We start from the raw sequence: 13,984 nt of genomic DNA on the forward strand, positions 1-13,984 counted from the left end.
GGCAAAATAGTGTATTCAAGCAAAATAGTGTAATCAGCAAATGGACTGCTCCTCGTGTACAAAATACACGACAAACAGTGGTAACAGGTGTCCGGAAGAGTAAGCTTACCCTGCCTGGCGCCATAGCTGCATCCAAACTATTAGGCGAAATGTCGGTAAAAATATACTTGAGATCAGTTTAGTGGAGATGATAGTAGAGTTTAACATCCACTCGACACAAACTAGGTCATTTCGGAACTAACATATGGTTCAATTTTATTTCAATAATTCGCCTGTGCGTAGGGGTATTTAGCAATGGGAGGAAACTGGAGTACACCGAAAAAACCCACGAAGTTGGACAGGCGACCCTACTCCTTGTCACGTACAACCGGAGAATTGAAATCACCCAGTTGACTCATGAAACAGCGCGCACGTGCTAACCATGTGGGACGAAAAACCGAGGTCGTGTGTGTACATTGACAATTCGATATAAAAACAAAAACAAAAGAAATAAATAAATATTTTTTATTGAAAATAACAAATTTCCTCTTTTATGAAGTTAAATGAAAACAGTAAATTATCTTAATGTCAATATAAATGAAGTTGTTATTGAGGAGAAAAACAAATATTCGAAAAATCAATTCTTTTCCATAAAGTGACAAAATATATTCAAAAAGAAAAATTCATAAAAAGACGTAATAAATAAGCCTACACATCAAAGGTGAGAACGTAACCCAAGTTTAAACATAAAAAAAAAACATTTCAAATCACATCACAATAAATAAGGAACAAAGAGAAAAGTGACATGTAGACAAATTATACAATAAACTAGACAATTATCAATAAACAAAAACCACAGAAAAAGATGGGTTGCCAGAAAAAGAAACATACACCCAAGGTTTTTCCAACATTTATTCTTTTGTATATAATTGTGGACATTTACAAGACAATTTTAAACAGATCAGAATATAATTTTTGTCATTTGAGGGTTCACCATTTCTACAAATTGAAACAGGGGCCTTAACCATGTAAGTAATTCGGCAGGCGTTTTCGTTGTACTTATTCAAATAATGCATATATATTTCATATAGACCGGGTCATAACTTTCATCATTGGACAGGTTCAACAAAGTGAAACAAGGGCCATAACTCTACAAGTAATTATTGGAAATTGCTGAAATTCAAAAAGATTCTTCGTTTTACAAATTTAAACTATGTGTATAAATTTCATACAGATCAGATGATAACTTTCGTCATTCAAGTGTTCATAAAGTTCAACAAACTGAAACAAGGGCTATAACTCCAGAAGAAATTAACAGATTCTTCGTTGCATAAAAATGCCATTGTAACTTTTGTTGTTAGAGTGTTCACATGGTTGAAGAAGTGAAACAAGTGCCATAACTCTAGACCTAATTAACAGAAATGGCTGGAATTCAATAGATTCTTCTGTCATCAATTTAAATGATGCATTATCAATTTCATACAGATCAGATGATAACTTTTGTGGTTAGAGCATTCACAAGGTTCAACAAAGTGGATAAGGGCCATAACTCCAGAAGAAAAAACGGAAATTATGTAAATTCAATAGGATTCTTCATCTCACTGATGCAAACAACATATCAATTTCAAAACAATCGAATCATAAATGTAATCTGTTGAGTCTTCACAAGCAATTGTGGACCACGGATGGACAGACAGGGTAACGGCGGGGTCATTCCATGTCAAATGGGCCAGGGGTGGGAAATCGACCCCATGAAAAAATCTAGTTATGGCATGTTCAACAACGTATATTTTTACCAGATTTTCTTGAGGGGGTCAATTTCCCATATTTCTGAAAAATGTAACACTTTGGTCCTTGAGACAATTTTAGTTCTTTGTAAAATTGTTTCTTCACTCTGTCTATAGAGTCAAGTCTCACGTACTTAATGAACAAGATTATATAGTTATACATAAAAAAAACAGTGATATTTTGGTTAAATCAAAATCATTGTCAAAATATCCATCAAATTCTGGCTGTTAATTGACCTATGGTTGGTAGACCAAATAAGGTAATGTCTCCTCCTTTAGTTGTGGGAAATAAAGAAGTTTATTCCATATATGGGATGGAAATAAACGTCAAGGTTATCGAAGACCTGCAGAAATTAGGGGGTATAAATTAGGGTGTAGAGGCGAACTGGATTAGAGCTCACCCAGAAATTCCTAGCAGCCATTATTATTGAGAACGAGGAACCTGCAAATCCATTACAGCTTAGCAATAAAGTTATAAAACTATTTTATGCTGTAGTCTTGTTAAAGATCACCAGAAAATAAACACAAGAAGAAGAAGTCCTATAGTACTACAAAATTGAACCGCTTGACATGGAATATTTTTTAACAGTACATATTAATTTCTATTAACATATATATTATTTTTAAGCACATAGCGAATATATCTAACATAAATAACATTTTAACTCTTCCTATTCTAACAATTAAACAAGGTCATAGCCAAAAAACAATAATAATAGAACAAATATAAGACAAACATTTTACACAAAAATCATTTGTATCTGACTTATTCTGTACATGTAACACCATAATTATTACAAAAATAAAGAAAAAAACAACCATAGTACCGTAAACAATTCAATAAGCTTGTTATTACAAATGGTGGCTGTGTACATGTAATACCATAATTATTACGAATGGTATAAATACAAAACAGAATAATCATGGTACATGTACCTCAAACAGTTTTTGAGTGCATGAAACTGAATGGGTGAGTTTTTGTTTAGAGAGGAGAGTGCAGCCAGTGCTCCGCCCCCAGGGGCCACGAATATCAAAGTTTAAAATTGATTTGGACAACTATGCTTACTTATTTTTGTTATTGTTCCTGTAAAGCTTATATAAATATGTACAGAATTTTTTGCTTTAGCGCCATCTGCTAGTTAATCATCTAGATGTGACTAGTGTTGGAAACTTTGGGGGGCAAAAAAGGTCTCACCCCAGCACTTTATTCCTCTCAAGGCCAACCACCCCCCTCGAGAGGAAGCCATCAAATTAAGAATTATGTTAAGCATAAAACTTTTATGAGTAGGTTTTACATTAATTCTACGAAACACTGAAATACCAATAGATAATACCACAAATAATACAATAGCACCAATTTGATAACCAGAAAGACTGAAAGATCAGTAGTTAATTCGCATCCCTATCACCAACTGGGCAATATCAAATACCAACTGGAACATCACAGAATCATTCCCCGCATTACTAAGTAAACAGCACTTACAAAAGGAAGATAACTCTAAATAACTTTACTAAGGGCAATAACTCTTAATTACAAAATTCTCTTAGTTACAGAATTAACTACTTTCTATTTTTTTAAATATGGAACGATCAGTTTGCGTTTTTATAACTTTTAATTCTTGTTGATATTCATGTCCAGAAAATTCATTAATTTCTAACAACTGTAAACTGCCTTAATCACGCAAGAAGACAAGACTTGAGTATTGCACAGAATTCTTGCCAAAGTTGTTTTTAAACAAAATTATTCAAAACTTTGGCCAATAAATGAACACTAATGAAAAGTTTAACTTATTAACATTCTATACATTCTGAATAACAAATCTTTATTCTGAAAGGACGGATATACTTCACTATATAATCTTCATTCTGATTGGACGGATATACTTCACAAAATAACAAATCTCCATATTGATTGGTCAAATATACTGCACTAAATAAGCTCCATTCTGATTGGACGAATATACATGACTAAGTAAGGAGAATCAATAACAATACTACATTAACCCAGGGCATTCACTTCACAATATTCCCAGCCAGTCCCCATTTTGTTTACTTTCTCTAAGCAAGATATCTTTCTTTCTTTAAATTAGCAGGCCTAGCTGTTTTTCCATAAGTATTTGTTATAGTTTATTATAAATTTATTTTGTTTGAAGGTCAAATGATATCAGATCCTAATTTCATGGCATGCAATAATATTTAAGAGGGAGACAGAAATGGAGTGTAAAGTCCATTCGACACAAACTAGGTCATTTCAGGACTAACATACGGTTCTGTTTTATCTAAATGATTCACTTGTGCGTTGGGTTCTTTAGCAGTGGGAGGAAACCGGAGGACCCGGAGAATACCCACGAGGTTGGACAGGCGACCCTACTCCTTGTCACGTACAACCGGGGATTCAAAACCACGCCAGTTGACTCAATGACAGACTTAATGATACAGCGCGCACGTGCTAACCACTAAGCCATCCAACTGATAATAAACTATTTGTATAAAACTTATGAAAGCTATTGTGCTTGAAGGTTAAATTATACGAAATCCTCATTTCACCACTTGTCACGTACAAGCGGGGTATCCAGCGATAATAAACTATTCATATAAAACTTATGAAATCTATTGTGCTTGAAGGTTAAATTATATGAAATCCTCATTTCACGGCTTTTCACGTACAAGCGGGGAATACAGTGATAGTAAACTAACTACATAAAACTTATGAAAGCTATAAATCTATTGTGCTTGAAGGTTAAATTATACGAAATCCTCATTTCACCGCTTGTCATGTACAAGCGGGGTATCCTGCGATAATAAACTAACTATATAAAACTTCAAGAGCATCGTAGGCCTCATCATCCCACGGCTTAATTCCCTGACACAGTAGCTCCATCACTTCTTCATTTGTAAAACCAAAATTCTCCATCCGCTCCTCGTCCAGTGAGTTCTGTTTCGTCAATTCTCTCGCTTTCTCTAATGTGCTCGTCTGTCTTAAAGGTACACTGAAAAAATAAAAATACGGCCTACTCTTATATCGAATTTCAACTGCCAAGGGATCTTTTGTGTGCACTCTAATGTCTACACAGGGTCTCAGTTTTGCGACCCATCTGATCGACTAGGCAGCTGTCCTTAAGAGGCCTTCTGTCCTGCATCACTAAGGGGATACTACGCCAAGGGATCTTTTATGTGCACGCCAATGTGTACACGAGGCCTAGGTTTTTATGTCCCAGCTGAATGACTAAACAGCTGTCCTATCAGGCACTTTTTTCTGTACCACTGACAAGGGTAAAACCAACACTTATTAGTGACACTGGCTTGTTTAAATATTGTCTGCAGAGGATGCCAAATAATTTTGAAATTTTCAATTCATGATATCTTTTTAAATATTGAACGGAATTAGATTTATCTTGAGCTGATACTTATTTGAATGAAAATCATAAAAAAAAACCCATTCCTGAAGCAATGACCTGGGAAATCCCTCTCTGGCCATTGCTGCATTGAACTTCTGATACTTGAGCTTTTGAGGGAGTGTGTCTATTCTTCCTGTTCAATTAAATCTATCCCAAGTACAGCAACATGACAGACTTTCGTTTAATCTGAGGTCTTTCCTTAAACTTTGGACAGTGATTTAAGGTATTAAAAATGACCAGAGCATTGTTCGTCTCCAAACAGCATTGTTGAAATTGTATTCGTTTGTCACAAATTAGTTTTTCTGCAATATTCTACTATGCACTAGTTAATTGGGCATAATAAATTTTTTGTGTCATGACGTAACGTTATGTTAATAATATCTGGGGCTCTATTTAAACCCGAATGATATTGTTACACGGTTAGGTATTTATTGTTAACCGGACTATTGACCAGTTATAATTTGGAACAGAAATTTGCTTTCATTACCGCAGTGTTGAGCGGGATTAGGTCTAATCAAATGAAACACTCTGTCAAAACGGGGATTGATCCCATGACCAGCACCATAATCATCTAACTATCAACAAGGAGCTACGTCATCCTTGCCACGTACAACCAGAGAATCGAAACCACACCAGTTGACTCAATGGCAGACCTTATGATACAGCGCGAACATGCTAACCATTCGGTCATTCAACCTTCCTATTTTGAATTGAATACTGGTTATCATAATTGTAATTCTAGTGTTCTAACTGCATGAAATACAAACTGTTGCCATGGATGATACACCCACATTAATAGAACTCATCCTCTCTTAAAAACTATCGTGCTCAGAAGGTTTTCGGCAATCGGTTTGGGGGGCAACGGAAGGTCACGAATGCTGAATATGATCACAATACTTAACACCTAATTTGAAAAAGAAATGGATTGGATTCACAATGTATTCGGCTAAGGGGGAGTAACTGACTTAAAAAAAATAGGCCTTTATAGCTTTCCATGAAATAAAATAAATCAAAAGATTACCGAATCTGATTAAATTACAGATCTATATTTCATTTCATTTTTTATACTTTCTATGGCCTACACTACATGAAGATCTGACCATTTGTACTGGGAGGTCACGTCAGGAGTCATATACGAGCTGCTTTTGACCCTATGACGTCAGACATTGATTAATCAATCAGATTGGACGTTTCTTGGAGTTAACTCACAGTTTAGTGCAGAGGACGCCAAGAACTCGCCATAACAGAGAGAGAGAGAGAGAGAAATAGGGTTTAACGTCCACTCGACACAAACTAGGTCATTTCGGGACTAACATATGGTTTAATTTTATTTCAATAATTCGCTTGCGCGTAGGGGTCTTTAGCAGTGGGAGGAAACCGGAGGACCCGGAGAAAACCCACGAGGTTGAACAGGCTCACCATAACAGACCATTTCATTGATTTATTCCTCACATTATGTAACAACTTTTCCAGATCGTAGTGTAGTAAAGACAAAACGAAATTTTGAACTACAGTAGAATCTGTATGAGCAGCCACTCCTATTCAGCGACATCTCCTTGTAAGCAGTCACGATAAATTCCCCCCGTAGAAATTCTGTTGTTTCATCTCTTTATTCAACGGTCACTCCTCTAACGTGGCCAGCGGTCACTATTTTACTAATAAATTCAACAAAACATCGCCCATTCAACGGCCATTGTTGAATGATACCATCTTGTCGTTCTTTGTAACACCCCCGCTAATCCCGTGAGTAGTAGTTAATTAACTGGACCCCCACTGATCAGGTAAAAAGAAATGTAAACATAACAATCAACCCGGTATTATCTGTTAATTAATCTTTTGTTTTATTAAACGACTAACCTGATCATTGTTTTCACGCGTAACGACACATTATTTGATACTAATTGAATAAAATAAAAGTACCGAGTTTTGTCACGATCATCTAGTATCTCTCTTAGCGCCTCCTATAATATTACATACAGAGTTACACCCCCTGTAAATAGGTGATAAAATTAGCGATGTTTTTTGTTCATGTGCTTTTTTGATAAAATAAAATGAATTCATCGATTTTCTTCACAAAAATGGATAAATATTATCGAATGCATCACAATGGTAGACAGTAGTATCGAAGGTTGGTACAAAATGACAAGTTTACAGAAGTTATGTCCGAGATTTGAGTAAAGAATTTTCGTCCGGCGCAAGATTCAGCGACGGCCAAATTTACCGCTTCCAATGCATCCAAGCGTAATATTTAATTTATGTCGGCACAAAAAGCAACGAGATTTTATTAAGAGGTCACTCCCGTTAAGTTATGTCCGAGATTTGAGTAAAGAATTTCTGTTCGGTGCAAGATTCAGCGACGGCCAAATTTACCGCTTCCAATGCACCCAAGCGTAATATTTAATTTATGTTGGCACAAAAAGCAACGAGATTTTATTAAGAGGCCACTCCCGTTAAGCGGTCAGTTGTGAAAATTCCCTTGGGTGGCTGCTTAATGCAGATTCTACTGTATAAAAATCGAAACGAAATAGGATTCGTATTTTAATCAGATTGAAGTTTACCCAAAATATTCATGGTCCTCAGGATTAAAGTCTCCTTCCTCTTCCTCTATATTATCTTCTGTTAAAAGTGTCATCAATATTTCTTGAAAAGGAACTTCAGTTTCTACACCCATATCTCGCCCTAAATTAAACAAAATTAATATTTAGAAATAAAAACATGCATAGGTTCATGGTCAAATTTTTTATATCTGAATTGGGCTTCGACACATGAAATAAAATGGGACTTAACATTCAATTATTCTGTACAACCCTGGCTAAAGAAGGCGAGCGTACCCTATGTTGTGATTTATGATGGGACAGTGGTGCTACTGAGTATTCTTCACAGAGTCAAGGGTTCTTTAACGTGCATAGGACCCAGTTTTTCATCATATCAGAATGACTAGATGCTGTCCATTGCCATGCCCTCTGTTCGACACCAGTGACAAGGGGAACCCCTAACTACGTCGGAAAATCCTGATGAACTTGCTTGGCCACAGGACCTCCCGGGTAGCAAGCCAGCGCCATACTCGCTGAGCCAAAGAGGTTCCCAGTAGCAACCTTTTATGCCGGTGCCAAAAATAACAAAACATACTGACTATTTCTATAATTCGATTGTGCCTAGGGGTCTTTAGCAGTGGGATGAAACCAGAGAATCAGGAGAAAACCCACGAGGTTCGGACAGGCAACCCTACTCCTTGTCACGTACAAACGGGGAATCGGGCTATTAAAATCATACTTACTAACAAATGTATCAACAATACCACGAAGATCTTCTCGGTGTTCAGGACCATCTCGTTTCTTAAGTTTAGATTTATCTGCGATGTGTCGAAACATGGACAGGGAATTATCGAAGAAAATAAAGCAAGTATCACACATGACCTCTCGATAAAATCTCCAATCTAGACTGATGAACTGGGTGTGTGGTTTATCAAATTGTTGAAACATAGTCATGTAATGTTTAGTTAAAGCTTTCTCTACATTACAACTCTTGATTACTTCGTTACACTCACCTGTAATATATAATTACACCTGTAATATATAATCACACCTGTAATATATAATCACACCTGGATATAATCATTTTGTCAAAAAAAATACAGTTTAACATTCTATTTTTGTGGTTCATCTTGGTTAAGTATTATTATTAGGTGGCCCTGGTTGTTTAAATATTGTCTGCAGTAGATGCAGAATGTTTTGACATTTTCAATTCATGATATCTATTTAAAGGAGCTAAATCGCTAATATTTGGGAACTAGAAATTGACACAAACTGGTCGCAACGCATTTAATAATGTAATATGAATGTATTTAAACTGATTTACATTAACTGTTTCTGTTTTTACTGTAATTTCTAATCAGTTATGTTCAGTAAAATATGCCAGAAGTCTCAATCGAATGGCAATTTCTAGCGTCTGGTAAGAATAAGGCGTCACCGTTTGACACGGCTTGTGCAATATGCCTAGCTTCGTTTTTCGATTCCCTGATGACAAATAGCGCTGAAACGCATTATGGTACATGATTCGCGTACCAATCGTAAAATGTATATTTTGTCTTAAATATCAGAAATCCATCTTTGCCCGGTAAGATCATGGCATTAATGTTAATTTAAATTGACAAATAATTTGTGTTTTCAATGTCGGAGATTTTGGATGATATTGAGTTAGAGACTTAACTACTTTAAATCATTTAGTTGTCAAATGGTTTTTAACGTCCTACTGTTTTGGTCCAACTTGGCTAATTATTATTATTATTATCAACATTTATAGAGGTCTATCTTCCAAGAAACGTGTATAATACAATTCAATAAAATATGCAATAAAAATAAATATACACATAGGAAAACTAGAAAATAATATTAAAGAAGTAAAATATAACAGGGTAGCTGATGAAGACGGGCACATGCCAAACATGTTGTAGCACTAGGTATTGCCACTGCAGTCACAATACGATCCGATACATATTGCGATTCTGGTGCTACCATACGATTCATATCTAGGTCAATATTTACCAAGAAAACAATAGAATAAATGAATAATTGATATTTTTAATCCTGCCGATGTCGAAGAAATAGAACTGTTTTATATCATGATATTGTTTTGGATAAAAATAATTTAAGAGTGTTTGTGTACCTATGGATAATGTGTGACGTGGACAATTAAGGGTGACAATGACTTGAAGGAGACAAGAAAACTATATGAGGCAATCCTAGAAAGAAGGCACATGTTTATAGACTTTGTACGGCACAATTCCTCTGTTGCCTTTCATCTCGTCTGACAGAAACTTGTCATAAATATTACTTGATAAAGACAATCTTAGTGGCACAATCGGTTAGCGCTCCGTACTTATAGGCAGTACCTTCCCTGTGTTATACACAGGTTTGAGGAATGCGAAGGTTGTGAGTTTGAGCCTCAACATAGGGCACCTCTGTTTTCGTACAGCGGCGTAGTCCGTTTTCCTTCCTGACAGCACACATGGCACCTGGTGGCTACACCCTTTATAACTATAACCGCCTTAAAGGGGAAGACCAACGATTTTCAATAAGGTTTCCATAAATAATAAATATATATTTAGAAATAACCCCTCCTATAACATATGCAAAAAATAATTTGTAAGCGAGAAATTAATTTTTATTAATACCGGAAGTGACGTAGTTGGTTCGACACGCTCACTGGTCACTATAGTAAACATACAAATTTGGAGTAAGTTTTGCGCTGTATTTTGTGATCGTTTCGCCGTTTGGCAGAAAATCTGATGAAAGGTAATCTTTATTAGGATATTAAGATCAAGAACTTACGGTATTTTGAAGGTATAATATACAACGCGTTTGTGTAAATTAAGTTTCTAAACTGGACACTGTGACACAATTTAAGCCACATTGGCGACCTATTCGGCTAGCGACCTATTCGACCGATCCAGCTGGCAACCTGTTCGTTGGCAACCTATTCAGAATAAATTCAACAGTCGCCCAAACTCATCTATTTTTATCAACCAATAAAATCCAACGTAACGTCTATCAAATGAAAGTAGAATATATTATCATTTATCCATTCCTTTAGCTTAGAATAGAGATGTAATTTCGCATTATCTTACAAAATTCTGGACATCCAACTAAATATATTCCGAGATTAAATAAGCTTTCGAAATATTATTAGTAAAAGTTGGCACAATCATATTAAAGGGGTGCGCTCTCATTCTGAATAGGTTGCCAACGAACAGGTTGCCAGCTGGATCGGTCGAATAGGTCGCTAGCCGAATAGGTCGCCAATTTGTGTTCGGTTAATATCTGTCACGTGCCAGCTATCACGTGATGTAAACAATTAGCCATGTGGCTTAAATTGTGTCACAGTGTCCAGTTTAGAAACTTAATTTACACAAACGCGTTGTGTATTATACCTTCAAAACACCGTAAGTTCTTGTTCTTAATATCCTAATAAAGATTACCTTTCATCAGATTTTCTGCCAAACGGCGAAACGATCACAAAATACAGCGCTAAACTTGCTCCAAATTTGTATGTTTACTATAGTGACCAGTGAGCGTGTCGAACCAACTACGTCACTTCCAGTATTAATAAAAATTAATTTCCCGCTTGCAAATTATTTTTTGCATACGTTATAGGAGGCATTATTTCTAAATATATATTTATTATTTATGGAAACCTTATTGAAAATCGTTGGTCTTCCCCTTTAAATATCATTATAAACCCCTACCACAAACAACTGTTTTTATTTCTCCTTTTTCTTCCATCTCTCCCTCTTCCTCCTCCTCCTCAACCTCTATCTTGTCTTCATCTTCTCCATCTGTTTTTTCATCATCATCGTTATTATTAATATCAGTAACAGCATGCTCTATCAACATCACACCACTAAATAGCTCAGATAGCCTCTGAAAAAATAGTCAATCAACATCACACCACTAAAGCTACATAATCTCTAAAAAATATACAGTGAACAACACACTGCTATATACTCCAACGCTTCTGTCTATTCATCTTCACCTCACCTGCCATATTACTGAAGCAATGGCCTGAGAAATCCCTCTCTAGCCACTGCTGGATTAACCTCTGATATACGCCAAGTACAGCAACACGACAGCCCTTCGTTTAATCTGGGATCTTCCCTAAAACTTTGGACAGTGATTTAAGGTATTAAAAACAGTGAATGTATTGTTCGTCTCCAAACAGTACTTTTACATAATAGCCGTTTGATAGCCTCGTTTGTCACGCAATTAGATTTTTTTGCAATATTCTGCTATGCACTGGTTAAATTTCGGGAATCATGAAATAAGGTTATGTAAACATATTTGGAGCTCTGTTTAAAGCCACCAGTACGCAGTTAGCTATTGGTTCTTAATCAGACTATTGACCAGTCATAATTTGGAACAGAAATTTGCTTCCATTACACTACAGCAGTGTTAAGTGGGATAAGGTCTAATCAAAGGATACGCTGCAAGGAGTATGCTCACCTGCATGTCATGGCCGTCTGTTTCTGGAGTAATATGACGAAAATGACATGAATCACCAAAACGACATCCTTTAGGTGACCTGAAAATTACAACATTAGGTAAATTTATGTTCAAGTCTACCCAGCTGTAAATGGATAGTGGATGAGCTCTCTGAGTAGCATAAGTTGTTGACCTTTCTAAGATTTAACATAGCTATCTTGGAATTGTGACGTGATACTGTATCATCAATCCAAGTTTGTCAGTCGATGCCCATTTGTCCAAGGAACAAGCAACGGTCCAAGGAACAAGCAACAGTCCAAGGAACAAGCAACAGTCCAAGAAACAAGCAACAGTCCAAGAAACAAGCAGCGGTCCAAGAAACAAGCAACTGTCCAAGGAACAAGCAATTGTTCAAGGAACAAGCAATTGTCCAAGGAAAAACATGCCAAGTTTCATGTCGATATTCACGAATAGGTGGTGAGCATGCCATCTTGGAAATATAAAATGCATTCAAAGTTGTTATTTTTACTTCTCTGATGTATGATAACTGTGTTTTCACTGGGGGCTAGTTCTAAAATATGAATTAAAACTCTTACATGAAAAAACGACACATTCTGGTTGAGCCTGGATTTGTAGGTAGGCCTACATTTTCTCCTTCCTCATGTCGGAACCAACATCGATCACCAAAACGACATCCTCCAGTCGTAGAATAATAACGACAAATAGCTTGTGGTACTTCTGCAGCCATAGCCTGATAATAAAAATAACAAGTTAACATTGCCTAATAAGATGTGTGTTTCGAAGATGTGTGTAGGAATCTAGAAATGAACACAAATGGGTCGCAACACATACATGTATAATAATATAAACTGATTTACATTCAATCGTTTCTGTTTTACTGTATTTTCTAATCCATTAATTGCCGCCATTACGTAGACTACCTATAGACTATAGGTTAATGCAGATGACCGCGAACAACAGACCCGTAGTTAGCTGGCCCAACCAATGTCACTCGGCTTTATGGGGCTCCCATCGTTCGCTTCGTATTGAGTCCAATGGAAAGGGCGTGATTTGGCGCTCAGTTGAGGCAGCCGCCCCCCTTGCCCCCCGACCGCTAGTTATGGTCCTTAATTTAATGACTTTAAAATAAACTTGTGGACATTCGCTGAAGTAAACTCAACTTTTAATAATACTAATAATAGTGATAGTATATTATAGGGCAAATTTTTCATGGATGATATCAGTTATTAATATTTCACTTTCAGTCCTAAATATAGGGAGTCTTGACATCAAGTTAATAATATATCAATCCTCATTAAAACTGATGTTGTTGAGATAGTATGGTATGGGAAAATTTATGATCGGGTCGGGTCCCCATAATAACAATGTGAATATGGATTGTCCGACTCCGAGGTCCCTGTGATAACATACATAGTCAGATCTGAGAATGAGAATCGGCTTATAATAACCTCTTCTCAGAAATTATTTAACAATGAATTACAATAAAAGTTTTACCATTTTGACTGCTATGTGACAATCACCCCAGCTCTGATTAGAGAGAGTTCAATGCACGTGTGTGACTGTGTAAACGCTCAAAGAATTGTGATCACGTTTCCAAATATCGCGGGGATTCACGCACGTATTCTAGTCGCGATTAACAAGTTGTCTAAATAAATAATTAAAGTTCTGGTTAATAAAGATTTCTGAGATCTGGAAAAAATAAATAAACTTGGAAAACCAATACACCATGAATGAAGAAGAAACTGAACCTGATGCATTGAAATTTTCACATTCGTTTGTCTAAAATAAAGTCACTTCTAACGTTATTTCGTTCCGCAAAATT

The 13,984-nt window shown here is 36.2% G+C and overlaps 1 protein-coding gene across 1 annotated transcript; it reads right to left on the reverse strand.

Moving 5' to 3' along the window:
* Positions 1-490: 490 nt before the first annotated feature.
* On the reverse strand, positions 491-13,766 carry LOC126821246 (uncharacterized). The gene is made up of 7 exons (XM_050549628.1): positions 13,657-13,766; positions 12,738-12,892; positions 12,163-12,241; positions 11,409-11,583; positions 8,442-8,711; positions 7,723-7,843; positions 491-4,756 (listed from the first exon to the last, which is right to left on the reverse strand). Exons 1-7 carry the CDS (start codon positions 13,657-13,659, stop codon positions 4,573-4,575), a joined length of 987 nt encoding a protein of 328 aa, XP_050405585.1. The 5' UTR covers positions 13,660-13,766; the 3' UTR covers positions 491-4,572.
* Positions 13,767-13,984: the final 218 nt, after the last annotated feature.

This window comes from Patella vulgata, chromosome 5 (genome assembly GCF_932274485.2).
Source record: "Patella vulgata chromosome 5, xgPatVulg1.2, whole genome shotgun sequence".
In the NCBI taxonomy this organism is placed as follows: domain Eukaryota; kingdom Metazoa; phylum Mollusca; class Gastropoda; family Patellidae; genus Patella; species Patella vulgata.